The 16055-nt window shown below is 40.5% G+C and overlaps 1 protein-coding gene across 1 annotated transcript in view; it reads left to right on the top strand.

Annotated features, from left to right (window-relative positions):
- The window catches only part of SETBP1 (SET binding protein 1), a 304839-nt gene extending 293064 nt beyond the window's left edge, over positions 1-11775 (top strand). Inside the window, exons 4-5 of the mRNA XM_060761203.2 lie at positions 2338-2511; positions 4869-11775. Coding sequence (XP_060617186.2) covers positions 2338-2511; positions 4869-5413 — 719 coding nt within the window. The 3' untranslated portion in view covers positions 5414-11775. The remainder of the gene's footprint in view (positions 1-2337; positions 2512-4868) is intronic.
- The last annotated feature ends 4280 nt before the right edge of the window (positions 11776-16055 follow it).

The following is a 16055-nucleotide window of genomic DNA, read 5'->3' as shown; positions in this document are numbered from 1 at the left end:
TTGAATTGAACCAATCTTGGCACACAGAACTCCCATGACCAACAGAAAATACTAGAAAGGTTTGGTGGGCATTGACCTTGAGTTTTGGAGTTGTAGTTGTAGGATGATGACTGACCACTGTAATTATGACTGTACTTGCTATTTTAATGTTTTAGTGTACTTTGAATTATGATGTTTTAATGATTGTTTGTAATATTGTTGTTGGAAACCGGCCTGAGTCCCTCGATGGAGGTGAGAAGACCGGTATACAAAATCGCTAAATAAATAATAAATAAAATAGTTCACCTACATCCAGATAGCACTGTAGACTCAAACCGTGGTGGATCTGTACCATACTTGGCACAAATACTCAGTATGGATATGAGGCCCCTACTGTATGTCCAAATCATGCTCTCTCTCACTGAGCCATGGATCCCATTTGCTTTAGCCTAACTGCTGTTGCCAAGAGTAAGTGTTAATGTTCTGTGGGGTGGCATTGCAATATTTTGTCGAGCTTTGCTTTTGACATTTCATCTGGCTACTTCCTTAGGAAGGCCTTAACATGCCACCATCTGGACTGAACATTCCAGAGGGAGTGGGTTATTTTTCTAAAGGGGCTCAAAATAAATTAGAAACAAAAGTGAGGTCTTACGATATAATAGGAATGGCCCTGTGGAGAAGTAATGATGCACCGACAGTTGGACAGAAGGCTCTTTGAAGTCGCTTGTCAAATTTGCAACAGCTTCCCAAGACGATGCTGTGCTCTTCAGTGGGTTGTGTGACCTTGGTAAACCCAGATAGGTGGCAACCACATGTGCCCCCCTCTCAACATCTTCAGAGGAAGCAAAATACAAATATTGCAAATATTGACTCCCCCTAAAGGCAGGCAGCAGCACTTTGGTCTTTGACCTTTGAAGCCACCTAAGGTAGTCAATAAACTCTAGCTGTTCAATGCTGGGGCACACCACCCATTCTGAAGTGGGGGCCTTGAACCAGGATCCAAGTAACCACAGCAACAGGAAGTAGGCTCCTGCCTCTAAGAAGCAAGGATCCATAAATCAAGAGTCCCTAATGCAAACGCGGTGTGCAGGTAGAGATTTGGAGAGGATAAGTGCTTTGTGAGGGATTACCTTTGGAAAATGGATGTCTGCCCCTTGATATGGCGGATTGCAGTTTCACAGAAGACTTGGTTGGAGGGGGTGGAGTTGATGGGGGGTTTTTATCAATAGAGGTCGAGGGGTTACAGCTGCTAGTTTTCACAGAGCTTTTTATACAGGATCTTCTGCTTAATTATCAACAGATGTTGAATCCAGGAGGTGCTTAGCATTATTATATCCTTCATATATATTCTCTCTCTCATCTCTCTCTCTCTCTCTTTCTCTCTCTCATACACACACACACACACACACATATATCTGTACACATGCTACAATTGTTTCCATCTTTGAAATTTTGGCATGGCTCTTAATTTGTTGCACATTTTTATGACTTATGACACCATCTCATGTGGTTTGCACATTTCTGCTTTGTTATCTGAAATCGACACAGGAAAGCTACTCATCTCAATTCTGAATGCTATGAAATCACAAACTCGGCAGGGCAATATAATGCTCCAAAGATGTAAGAGGATATGTGAGATATCCAACAGCAGTGACCTTTGGTTTTACATACCTAGAAGAACCCATGCTCAAGTCCAACTTTCACTCTGGGACCAATCCAGCCCTCCAACCCCAATGTATTTACTTTGAGTTGAAATAAAAATTAGCCTTGGTTATCGTTCTCCATCTGTGTTCTTGGAGAAAAGGTGGAGAACAAATAGGATGATGAAGAGGAGGCTAATGGTAGTAATTTTTGAGAAATCAGGTGTGAACCCTATTGTGTGGATAGGACTGACAAGTGAGAAGCTATCTTACCTGCTATCTTGGGTTGATAATGTGTGGGAGATTCTGCTGTAGGGGAAGTGGTTGGACTGTAATGAGATTCCTGTCTGTCCAAGTGCTTGTAATTGTGTGATAAGATACACGAGTACATGGAGGCACATGGAAAAACAGCCCCTAACAGGGATGTGATTATAATCTTTCCTCATATTGTTTTAAAAATAGACTTGGGAGGCAATAATGGGTTGGCTAGGAATCAATGTTTATGTTATGTCCGCAGGCGAAAAAAGGACTGAAACCCAATAAAAAAGTTCATAATCCTCTCTAGTATCAAAACTCCATTATTAGCAGCACATTTATAAGTGAAGAATGCTGGGGCGCTCGTTTCCCTTTGAAGTCCAGCAAGGCATTTACGGTATATTTCTGATTAGCTGAATTTCCCCACCTGATAAATGCCATCATTTCTTCTTTTATTCTGCAGGAAATACCAGTTCTCATCTAAAAGCAGACCAGAATTCGCATCACAATAAAAACGAGGGTTCTACTTCTGCTGTGATGACCCGTCGGAAACCAGCATCTCTTGACGGCATTGCAATGTCCTCAGCCCCCATTCTCTCCCTCTTACCTTCATCAGCCACAGCACCATCAGAAGCAGGTAAGCATCATCTGCGTCGCTTGGGGTTTCCAAAATGGTGGGCAGTAACAGCACCCGTAGTGGGCTTTCAATGATTAAGGCACTCGTTGGAAGTGTCAGCCACTCTGTATCCATCCCACCAGGGAAAGTGACAGTAGGAGGGCCTTCACTGAAATTTTATGAAATAAATATGTGGCACTCCATGCAGCCATGCTGGCTACATGACCTAGGAGGTGTCTAAGGACAACACCGGCTCTTTGGCTTAGAAATGGAAATGAGCACCAACCCCCAGAGTCGGACACAACTGGGCTTAATGTCAGGAAAAAAACCTTTACCTTTACTATGCATTGCACAACTGAACCAGGACACCAAATATGCTGCCGAATGCACAACAAAATGCATTTGTGCATCTATGTGCAAACTCCGTGCATATGCAATGTGTGTAAACATCCATGTATAGACCACATCTACCTGCATAATGGCACCCTCATGTTCAAACTCTCTTGCCACCACATTGAATTGAATGCTGATGTTTTGCATCAATTAACTCCTGCAAATGTGTAGAACACCAACGGGATTCTGGCAAGAGATTTGGCACAATAACAACAAATACACTTTATTTGGTATAAGCTTGCCCACTTTTCCAGATGCATGGAGTGTAGCCTTAGTAAATCAATATGTATATATACACATCGACTGCTTGGGGAGCAGGGATGTAAAATAGATCCAAAAGATACCAGAATGAGGTCTTAATAGTGCTCATTAACAGCTGCTTATCATCTTTAGAAGGGGAAAAGTACAGGCCTTATTATTCAAGGATTATTGGTGTGCTACAATTGCATGGATAGGATTCAGCCGCAGTCCTAAATTCACTCACTTGGCACTATTATCCCATTGAACATAGTGAAACAGACTCCAGAGTGAATAGGCAAATGGTTCATTTTACCTCCGTGATTTGCTGATGTTCAAAATTCATTTAGCTTATAGTTGTCTTTGGCAAAAAGGTTTTCGTTAAAAGAGAAAACTGTAAGAGAAATCCTTTAAAAAGAAATGAACAAACAGCAGCAAGAGAGTCAGGACAGAGTTGCTTGAGATCACAATTAAGAATTTTGTGTATCTCAGTGTATCAATGAAAGTGGGGTGCCATTTATTCCTTTAAGTGCATTCTACTAAACATATCCCTAGTAAGTATTAATAAGATTGTTAACTCATACTAGAAGGCTAATTCAAGGGCAGTGTGTTTTCCTTTGAGCTGAGTAGGGAGAAAGTGTTCATTGGTTTAATTCTAAATAAGCAAAGTACTGTATAATATACAGTAGTCAATTTAGTCAAATTTGTGACTAAAATTTCTAGACTTATATGTGAGTATCCAAGACCCGCATAGTTAAAGCAATGGTATTCCCCGTAGTAACCTATGGATGTGAAAGCTGGACCATAGAGAAGGCTGAGCGAAAGAAGAGAGATGCTTTTGAGCTGTGGTGCAGGAGGAAAGTTCTGAGAGTGCCTTGGACTGCGAGAAGATCCAAACAGTCCACACTTCAGGAAATAAACCCCGACTGCTCATTAGAGGGAAGGATATTAGAGGCAAAGACACTCCTTGAAATTTCCAGGAAAGACACTTCACCTATTTTATGACTATAGAAAAAGTTATACAGAAGTACAAAAATAGCCTTGAGATGGAGCAACATGAACCAAGCTTTGCTCTGCTACTCTCTACAGCTTGGAAGGCATGTTTTGAAGAGTTCACCTCACCTCTTCAACAGGTTGAATTGAGCCTATAACTTCCTATGGCTATTTGATCACACATTTGAATCAACTGTTCATGGGAAAAGGGATAATTTCACTCCACGACCTTCCTGTAGGTTGTACCAATAAGGCCTAACTCACTAGAAGTTAGCTTTTGTGGCTATTTTCAGCCATTTGAAGAGGTTTTCCGAGTGTTAGAGGTTCTGTATTTGTAAGACGTCTTTTTGGCCTTACTATTGGGCAAACAACAAAATCACTGTCAGAAGTTCCTGTCTGATGAAACTGTAAACATTAATCTCAGGATATTAAAACAATTTCTAATTTCTGCACTCCTTTAATTCATTAATTCATACAATCTACCAAGGTAATTTTAATGACATGTTTACAGGCTTACGATATAAATGATTGTTCTTCTTTGAATGCCTTTATCATAAATAATTTTGAAATATTTTCTATTATGCTTTTCAGTATGCCATTTCCCCATCTTTCCCCATTATTCATAATCCGCAGCCCCAGCAAATCTTCCTATTGGTCGGCATTCATCATTTTTCAGCCATTATTTTTGCAGACTGAGATGCCAATTCCAGTTGTTTCCTAACTTAATCACCTCATCCTTTCCTTCTGCTTTGCAGCCAGCTCACCGCTCAAGAAACGATTCAAGCGCTGTGAGATCGAAGCGATCCAGTGCGAGGTGCGGAAGATGTGTAACTACACCAAGATTCTCTCCACCAAGAAGAACCTGGATCACGTCAACAAAATCCTGAAAGCCAAGCGGCTGCAGAGACAATCAAAGACAGGCAATAACTTTGTCAAGAAGAGGCGAGGACGTCCCCGGAAACAGCCCTCGTCTTTCGACGACGACTCCAGAGACCAAATGCCCGTTTTGGAGAAATGTGTTGACCTGCCTTGCAAACGAGGTCAAAGATTTGCGCTGAATCCTTTAATATTGGAACAAGCGGCCCATCAAGATACGATAACAGCCACCATTGAGGCTGTCGTACATATGGCCCGAGCGACGCCGCTGCCTCCGCCCCCTCCTCCGACCCCAGCCCCCTCTTCACGGACAGCAAGGGTTGGGAAAAGGAAAAACAATTTGCAACAATGTCTGGAGGAAGAGGAGGTGGCAGTGAAGGTGAAAAGGCACCGGAAAACAAGAGGAAGTGAAAGTGAAACCTAATAACAGACATGGCCAATCAGAGGACAGTGTTGGATGGTGAGTGTCCTGGGACCAGTGGACCAGAGCTCTGCGATGGGACCCTCCACTCAACATCTTCTACATTTACAGCATCAGACTTGCTCTGTATTTCGGTAGCACAGCAGCCATTCAGAAACCAGACAGGAATGACCAGTAACAATATTCTTATTAAGGGAGGGGATCAAGAGCAAGGCTTTCTAAACCTAGCGAGTCTGTCTTTTGGGGAGACTTTCTCTGGACAACAGCAACAATGCCCAAAGTTGTGTTTCTTGTGTATCAGAAAGGAAGGGGGGTTCACCCAAAGTCACCAGAGCTTCACACTTGGCAGGACTAATATTATCCCTACCAGGATTGCCATCGCCCTTCCAAATAGAGGCTTCTGCAGCTTTTAAATAGATGTGTGGCAGAAAGAAACATATCACCAGCAGCTTTTTCAGTCACTGCTGTTCACCTGAAAGGAAAAAAAAAGCATTGCACTTATTAGAGTTCTCTTTGCCATTCAGCTGTTTAAGTAGTAAGAGCGCCTGTAAGGAACAAAATTGGCAACCCTTGGAAGTAACTTCTGCTCTCTCTTTTTTTTTAAAAAAAGTGTAAATTCCTCATCTTGGTTTTAATCTGCTTTGCAAAAATATTGTTAATTTGTCTTACCGGGTTTGGAGTATTTTTTTAAGAATCTCTGGGCAGGCGCAGGACAGCTAACTTGGGAAGCTTAGGGGTTTTTTTTCCTTCCCCATTCCTCAAAAATGTTCCTAATGTGAGTAATATAGAGAGGATGAGTGAAGCCCCCCACCAAAACCAAGGAAATTTCTAATGACCCTTCTGTGGCATAATGAAAAACTTAGCATTTCTTGTCAGAAGAGATGCCAGATTTTCACTACCAAATTGACTGGCATGTCCTTCTGGTGATGGAAGCAATGGTCCACCCAGCTGATTTGGGGAGCAGAAGAGAATTTGGAACACATCAGCAAAAACCAGCAGGATTGCTAGTCTTATTAAAAGGCAAGGACTTCAAATATTTCCTACTGTTTCCACATCAGTTGGGAGACTTGGGGACAAACATTTTCTGTATGTTTGCATCCAAGCAGTATAGCAATGTCTTCACCTGGTTTTCCTAAGCAAATCTATACATATACATAAAACCACAGAAACAGTGAAAGTGCTTCAAAAACTTTTCACCCAGAAATTTAGAGCAGAGGAAAAAAATATTTCTTGACAGGCATTTTGTGAATTCAAATATAAAAGGATTAAGTGTTCTTATCTAAAATATATATATCTTGAAGATGATTGAAATGTTCAAAGGGTATTACCACTGCCGTTGTACTAATACCACTTTGGACACTCTTCCCCATCCCCTCAAATTGTGGTTGCCTTAATGAAAAAAAATACTTTGGCTTTTTTTCCTTTTTGTACATATTGTAATTATGACGAAAAATGGGGAAAAATCAGTCTGCATGCACACAAACAGTGTCCTAAATTGTCTCTCTAAATTGTCAGTTTCACTTGTCCAGTTCAAACTCGAAGTGTTATTTTATTGACCAATATTTTTAAAAACTTGGCTACATATCTTCATCCAAAACAATTTTGCATTGCAAAATCCATAAATAATCATTATTATGTTGTTTGAAGTCAAACAATTCAGACTGAGCAAAAGTTTTGAGGGCAAGTTTCATTGGAGTAATCCTACTTTGCTTGCTTTTTTTAAAAAAAGAAAAATTAAGATTCAGTGATGAGCAATTTCTTTCTTTTTCCTGTAAATTTTACCATGATAGGGTTGCACAGTGGTAGCATTGTTTCTGCTTTTGAGACTTGAAAAAGGTGGTTCAGTAATACACAAAGGAATTGTTTAAAACAATAGATATTTTGGAACATGCATCTGATGAAATGGGTTACCATGCACAAACATTCATGTGTTTGTTTGTAGGATACGATAGGATTCTTAACACAACTACCTTATTTCGAAATCGAAATAATTTTTAGGATTTTATTTTCTTCCATCCATTTTTATCTACTTAAGGCCAGTTTAAGCATCAGTTTTGTTGTGTAGCAGTCTTAATTGCTGGGCAGTTTCCAGAGCAGTTGTTTACATGGCTTGAGAGTACCTTCACTCTGCTGGGGCCACATGCATTTCACCTCCTCCATCTCATCACAATTGCCATTCTTACTAGCCATTGAACTCCATCTATGACTGTTGCAGATGCCTCTGTTGACTTGAGAATAGAGCACCCATGTGTCCAACACAAAGGAGGAAATACTCTCTCCCTCCTGGTCATGCGGATACCTCATTCGAAAACCGGAAAAGGCACCCATATGACCAGGAACGGAGCAGGATGGTCCTTTTGTAATGCTGGTCATGTAGATGCCCTGCTCTCTATGTCAGTAGAGTCCCCTGCAGTGACCACGAAGGAGGAATGGCACCAGTGTACAGTCTGGAGAACAGATTGGGCCAAATCAAACCTGATCCTGTTGTCTGGATTGCCCTGAAGCTGTGACATACTCCAGATTTTTGTCAAACTCTAGAGCAGGCATGTGCAAACTTTGGCCCTTAGGCTGTTAGGAATTGTGAGAGTTGTAGTCCAAAACAGTTGGAGAGCTGAAATTTGCCCATGCCTGCTCCAAAGTATCCCATCCTTTGTCCAAGCAGAGCAAAATTGGTTTTAACACCACCACCACCCCACTCCAATGGGATACTCACCTAAAGTAGCTGTGTGTTTTGAATTCATGCAACCTTTTTTTGGTGGACAATCTACTGATCTCACATTGTGCTAATATGCAATGTGATATAAAAGTTATGAAAGCTGCACCATATGACTCAAGAATCAGCTTACTGCTTCCATCCACCACTGATTTTTGGAAAGTCTGATCTATCACTCATTAGTGAACATAGTTATGATTTTTTTTTGACAAGGTGTAACCATCCATTCCCTACACAGTCCCCATTTGGCCATGATCCTTATCAACCTGAGTAAAAGTGTTCCTGTACACAGAATAGTATTTTAGCAAAATTTTGGATCCCCCCCCCCCAAAAAAAAAAGAGAAAGAGAGAGAGAGATGTATGCTTCAAAGAAGAATGGTTTTGTGTAATGTGAGAATAGAAGAAGAAATGTGGGAGATGCCAAGGTCTGCAGCAGCTCACTGATGCTTTTCTCCAGACAACAATGGACAACCCAGACATTTCGCACTCAACTCATGCTTCTTTCCTAATGGCTAGCATGCACAAGTTGTAACCCTCCAAACCAAATCATGTAGCTTGTTAACCATTTACAGAAAACCCAGTAGGACCTGGCAGAAATCAAAAAATGCCAGCTTCATCTGTTCTCGGCTGCAAAAAGCCTCTGTGCCATCCGTAGCCAGTGGCTATTCTTTGCCTTGATGGCTCACAGATTGAGGGATAACTCTTTTATAGCAAGATTGGTGCTGAGCCATTGAACATCTGTCAACTCAAATGATTCTTTGATCCTCACATTACAAGGCACTTGCTTTTTTCAATGCAAATATAAATCCTCATAAAGGAAAAAATGTTAGCAGCTCTGAGTGTTTTGACATCAGAAAGCACTTGAGATACAGGGAATGTGTTCTCATTAATCTGATCACTGCAGATTTTTCTTTCAGTCCCAATTTCTTATGACTGATCTACCTTTGACACCTTTAAAAGCATAGGCACATAAAATGGAAACACGCTTGAACAGCTGAGGTGCCCATTTGACAACTCTGTTTCTGTGGACTTATTCTTGTTTACACTTCTGTGTCCATTTTATGTACCTGCAGGTTATTATTTTTAAATTAGAGATTTTTAACATTTTTAAGGTTGCATTTCTGTAAGCATTTTTAATTCATATTCATTGTTTACATTCATTCACACGAGCTGAAATGCATGTTCAAATATAGTCAGCCCTTAACATTTCCTGGGGCACAAAACTCATGAAAGGTGCAAAAAGCCCCATGAAAGCAAATAAATCATGTGTTATTTCTCATTAGTATTTCAGGTAGTATTTTTCATTCATTGTTCTCTCTCAATCCACACCTTCAAGTCACCTGTCAACTTAATGGCAACCACATGAATTTCATAGCGTTTTCTTGTGCAAGGACTACTTAGATGTAGTTTTGCCAGTTCCTTCTGAAATATAAGTTACAGCATCTAGTATTTGTTAATGATCTCCCATCCAACTACTAGCCAGAACCCACCTTGCTTTGCTTCCAGGACCTGCCCAAGGTCACCCACAGGGTTTTCATGGCCAAATAGGGATTTGAACTATATATTCCAGAATTGTAGGAAGACTTAAAAAAGAACCCTACTCCTCCATTTACCTTGATTTGATTGTAGAAACATTGAAATTTCCAAAAACAGATGTATCAGAAGATCATGGAAATTCATACTTACACATACACACAGGAGTAAGATTATATAGGCAGGTGGATATTTCTGGCCATATTAGTCCACTTTAATGCTCATCCCGCCAACTCAAAAGTGAAGGTATGAATGGATATTGCAATGGAGACTATGGATGGGGTCTATTCATTCAAAATCAAAAGTGTTTAGCTATCCTAGCTATCCTTGCCTGATTCTGAGCAAGTCCCTAGACCACACTATTCTTCCAATGAAATGCTAACTACTATATGGTCCACCTATGTTAAATTGTCATGGAGTCAAGGAAGAGTTCTGACATGCAAGAAAACACAATCCAAGCACTCCCGACAGGTGGCCATCCAATCTCTGTTTAAAAACCTCCAAAGGAGACTCCAACACACTCTGAGGCAGCATATTCCAGTGCTGAATAGTTTATATTGAGGAGAGAAGGAAAGGGCCAGGAGAATCCATTAAAATCAATCTCAGTACTTGTGCATACAAGCCAAAATGTCAACACACTGAAACATCAGTGCCAATAATGCAACTGATGATGAAAGTATAATTTTGCTCTGGTGATGTGTCAGTTCGTTTGCTATGCTTCCTATTTGGCCCATCAGTGATGAAGATAACAAAAAAGATGCTCTGAACTCTGTCCCCCATCCCCTCTTGCATATTTTTTTTTCCTTTTAAAAAGTTGGGGTGACGTTAAATATGCCCTCACTACCTCTGAGGATGCTTGCCATAGATGCAGGTGAAACGTCAGGAGAAATGCCTCTAGAACATGGCTCTATAGCCCGAAAAAACCCACAAGAATCTAGTGATTCCAGCCATGAAAGCCTTCGACAATACGGAAAATGTATACTTTTGAATTCTGTGCATTCTGGTCAGCACATGTTCATCTTTTTGTTTTTCGGTGGGAACTGGAACAAGGTCTATTTCTAATTACATTTTCTGTTTAGACACACAACTATTTAGCAACTAAGGTGCAACAATTCCTGATTTACACTCAATTCTAAACATTTGCAGGAGCATATCTTGCTGGCAACATTGGCCTAACGTTATTGTTTGGAAATTTAATGACGCTATTGGATTTGCTCCATCCAAACCATTAAATTGCTAGCACGGCAAAAAAAAAAAGAAAAAAAATTCTTAGGACTGGGTTGTTAATCAGAAGCACATTTCAACCAAGGAAATTTATTGGAGATCTTCATAAAATGCCTGCCTACGAAGTAATAAAACAAGCAATCATTTACAAGCTTGTTTCCCCCTCCCCTTCAGTTAAAGAAAAAGAAATTGAAATAAAGGAAAAGGAGATGCCAATTTTGTCAACATGGGAAGGAAAAAAAAAAGAAAAAAATGGTACATGCCCATGTCAATTGGTTTATTTTTTTTAATGCTGTTTCTTAAATGATGATGATGATGATACTAAATGCACACAAAGTGTTAAATATGTATATACTGTATTTCAAAAATATAAAAAAAATCCTACAAAAATGAACGGGGCACAAGATTGTTCTATAAGTCGTGCTGGCTACTTTTTAGTTTGTATTCATAAGTGGTTTTTAAATGCCTTTTTTAACGTGTAATTTGCATGTTCTCCTTTGATTGTATGTAAACATATTTTAGAGCAAAAAAAATGTATTTGTATTTTATTGAATATAGAGGCAAGACAAAAACTTGTACATTTGTTTGAAATGTTCTTTTTGTAACGGTTTTTATTCATGAGGCATTTTTGTACATTTAAAAAATGGATACAGACTTGCTGTTATTTGAGGGTTAGGTACATCTGGCATGCGGAAATGTCATGCTTTTTCATGATTTTCAATGTTGGTTTTTAAACATTTTTTTTTTCTAAAAGGAAGCTCCTTTCGCTACCAAATCAGGTTAGCACAGTATAGAGCACTTAACTATTAAAAAAAAATACAAGAAAAAAAGGAAAAAAAGTTAATCCTATTCATATGTTATTCATTGTGTGAAATTAAAGGAATTCAAATCAGTCTACCATGAGTTGTGAATTCTTTTGTCTTAGTTTCCATCTGGTTCACATCACTGAGAAGTTTAATAGCTCTAGGGATACAAATGTATGCACTCACCAGTTCTCTTTTGTGGTCATGGATAAATCTGGTTCTCTCTCCTTTTTAAAGAAAGTTCCTCAAAAACGTCTTCTAAAATGAAATACAGTTGAGGGTTTTGTTACTTGCCTTTTCTTTAGTGTAACTCTCATTTTCCAAGATAACAAAGAGAGGTTGAATCTTTAAAAAGTGGCCAGTCATTACTAGACATGCTGGCTCCCCTTAATTCCAAATTATTCCTTATGTTTACTAGGTGTAGTACCCAACGTGGAGCCCCCAGTGTGCAATAGGTTAAACCCTTGTGTCGGAAGGACTGAAGACCAACAGGTTGGAGGTTCGAATCTGGGCAGAGCACGGATGAGCTCCCTCTGTCAACTCCATGCGGGCCCATGTGAAAAGCCACCCACAAGGATGGTAAAAAATCAAAACATCTGGGCATCCCCTGGGCAACGTCCTTGTAGACGGCCAATTTTCTCAATCCAGAATTGACTTAACAGTTTCTCAAGTCACTCCTGGCATGAAAAAAGGACCCAATAATAATAATAATAATAATAATAATAATAATAATAATAATTTATAAAATATGGAGCCCCTGGTGGTGCAGTGGGTTAAAGCACTGAGCTACTGAGCTTGTTGATCGAAAGGTCGCAGGTTCGATTCCGGGGAGCGGCATGAGCTTCCGCTGTCAGCCCTAGCTTCTGCCAACCTAGCAGTTTGAAAACATGCAAATGTGAGTAGATCAATAGGTACCGCTCCGGCGGGAAGGTAACGCGCTCCATGCAGTCATGCCGGCCACATGACCTTGGAGGTGTCTACGGACAACGCTGGCTCTTCAACTTAGAAATGGAGATGAGCACCACACCCCAGAGTCAGACATGACTGGACTTAATGTCAGGGGACTACCTTTACCTTTAATAATAATAATAATAATACTTTATTTATACCCCGCTGCCATCTCCTCAAGGGACTCGGTGCAGCTTACATGAGGCCAGGCCCACAATACATCAATACAAGAAATAACAACAACAGTAAAACAATTAAATAAAACTCACAAACAACAAAGCAATATACAATGACAGTAATACAACACACAATTAAAATCTATGGCTGGGCCAAATGTAATTAAAGTTAAAAATAATGCTAGGCATGAATAAGGTAGGAGAGATGGGACATTGGTGAGAGCGTACAAACAATCCTAAATCAGTGTAAAGTGCATTTAGAGGGCACAATGCTGAGAATTCATTATTCTGGGAAGGCACACTGGAACAACCATATTTTCAGGCTGCTCCTAAAGACTGCCAGAGTTGGGGCATGCCTGATGTCCTTTGGAAGTGAGTTCCAGAGTTGAGGGGCCACCACTGAGAAGGCCCTCTCCCTCCTCCCCACCAATCGCACCTGTGATGTAGGTGGGAGCACAAGCAGGGCCTCTCCAGATGAATGAAGAGATGGTGTGGATTCATACACAGAAATGCGGTCACGCAAATAGGCAGGTCCCAAACCATTCAGGGCTTGGTAGGTAAGAACCTGCACCTTGAATTGGGACTAATGTTGTTCAGTTGTTATTAATTGCTATCCAGACAACGTCGATTTATGGTGACTTTCTGAATGAGAGGCTTCCAAGTCCTGTTATCAACAGCCTTAACCAGATTTTGCAAACTGAGATCTTGATTGATTGAGTCTGTCCATCAGGTGAAGGATATGGTCCAAGAAGCAAGAGAAGACTAGAAGGGAACAACTGGCCCTGAAGGTGGTGCCTTTGGGAAGGATGGGCTCTTGGATCATGCTCCCTGCCGTTATGATGAGGGACTTATGGCAAGAAAATAGTTGGAAAGAGTATATGTGCTAGAACTGGAAAGACTTTCAACAGAGGTGTTCAGGGAACAGAGAGAGCAATTCAGTAATTCAAGTACTACTCAGTAGCCTCAATGATGTAGGTAAATTGGGCAGAAAGTACAAGAACCTACAAGTGAGGGAAAAGCAGTTGGAGATAAATATGTCTCTACACTAATGGACAGATATGGGTAATAAATAAGATGAACTTGAATTCTTAATAAAGAAAGCAAGTAAGAAATCTGGAAGATGAATGTCATGGTTGAAAGGTAGTAACAGGGGGCATAACCAATGCCAAAGAAATAGTACAGGAGAAGGGATATTATTTGCCATTTATGTGTATATTTGCAAACAGAACCATGACTTAGAACATGGAAAATAATTGAGAAAAAATTGGCTTAAAACTGAAGGAAGAAAAACTCATTTTCTTTTCCTTTAATTCAAAAGCAACACAGTGCTAAACCTGGTGAAAATAAAGTCATGATATAGTAAAGGGACCATGGTCAGGGATAGGTAAGAGGTTCAGAAATACCTAACTAAATCATTTTAAGTTTCAAAGTTTGGATTTATTGCTTAAAGCAGTGGTTCTCAACCAATGGGTCCCCAGATGTTTTGGCCTTCAACGCCCAGAAATCCTAATAGCTGGTAAACTGGCTGGGATTTCTGGGAGCTGTAGGCCAAAACACCTGGGGTCCCACAGGTTGAGAACCACTGGCTTAAAGGGTTGCCAAAGAAATTAAGAGGATTTTAAATGGAGATTGGATTGCCCCATTCCTTTGGGAGTGCTCGGGGGTTGGAGTAGATAGCCCTTTCAACCCTAAGATTCTTTAAGTCCCTACGTGCCAGCCATTCACATTCTTCCTGGCTACTCTTACGCTGGATCAGCTCCCCCATAAAAGAAAAAAGCAACGAGATGTATTTCCTGGCATTGTAATCCTTCTCTCTTGGCTTTCTTGTTATATTGAATTGGTCTGAAGAATATCCATCCACTTTAATGAATTCTAACATAAAACATTAATTAATCATAGATTAGCTTTGGAATTAATAGGCAATAGAGAATTAAGGCACATTAGGAAAAACCTCAACAAGTTAATAACCAGAAAGTTGATTGACTAGTTATTTCCAAGCTCTGTTCCAATATCTGCAGAAGCAAGAACGAGTGGAACAAGTCAAAAAAGAAGCAGCATTAAAGCCCTGGCAGACCGTGCAAAAAGAATCTGTGAACCCCACCTCCTCCAAGAGGAACTGAACCACCTCAACTGGGCTCTCCAGGCCAATGGAGACTCCACCTCTGATATCAGAAGAGCTGCAAGACCAAGAACAAGCCACGAGAGTCAAGATGAAGATCCACCCAGAGGAAAAGTGTTCCTGCCATACATCAAAGGAGCCACTGACCGCATAGGGAAGATGATGAGGAAACCCAACATACAAACTATCTACAGACCCACCAAGAAAATCCAACCAATGCTACATTCAGCAAAGGACAAGAGGGATCCTCTCACTTCTGCAGGATTCTACCATGTACCATGCAGCTGTGGACAAGTCTACATAGGGACCACCAAACGCAGTAGTATTGCCCAAACACGAATCAAGGAACACGAAAGGCACTGCAGACTACTTCAGCCAGAGAAGTCAGCCATAGCAGAGCACCTGGTGAACCAGCCTGGACACAACATATTATTTGAGAACACAGAAATGCTGGACCACTCCAACAACCACCATGTCAGACTACACAGAGAAGCCATTGAAATCCACAAGCATGTGGAAAATTTCAACAGAAAGGAAGAAACCATGAAAATGAACAAAATCTGGCTACCAGTATTAAAAAAAACCTAAAATTACAACAGCATAACAACAGAGAGGAAACAAACAAGGACATCCAATCACCTCTCAACAAAAGATTGCTCCAGGCACTGCCAGGCCATCAAATGCTAATCAAGGTGGTCAGTTGAAACATTAACATCTAGCTCTAGCAGACAAGAGTCCTTTGTCCCACCCTGGTCATTCCACATATATATAAACTTTTTTTCCTAGTTCCAACAGACCTCACTACCTCTGAGGATGCTTGCTATAGATGCAGGCGAAACTCAGGAGATAATGCCTATAGAACATGGTCATATAGCCCGAAAAAACCTACAACAACCCAAGAATGAGTGGAATTGTACTAGAATCCTGGAATCATAGAGCCAGAATGGGCCTGTTGGGAGGCTGAGTCTGGCTTTCTACTCGGTGAAAGTTCTCCAGATAAAGCATCACCATCAGATAGCTGTCCAGCCTCTTCTGCAGACATCTAGAGAAAGAGACTCTTTTGCCTCTGCACACAACTGGTTCAATTGCCAAACCACTTGTATAGTCATTTTTTTTTTGGTTGAAATCA

Source organism: Anolis sagrei, chromosome 2, assembly GCF_037176765.1.
Source record: "Anolis sagrei isolate rAnoSag1 chromosome 2, rAnoSag1.mat, whole genome shotgun sequence".
In the NCBI taxonomy this organism is placed as follows: domain Eukaryota; kingdom Metazoa; phylum Chordata; class Lepidosauria; order Squamata; family Dactyloidae; genus Anolis; species Anolis sagrei.
Note: the sequence above shows the minus strand (reverse complement) of the source record. Positions and strands in the feature narration are given on the sequence as shown.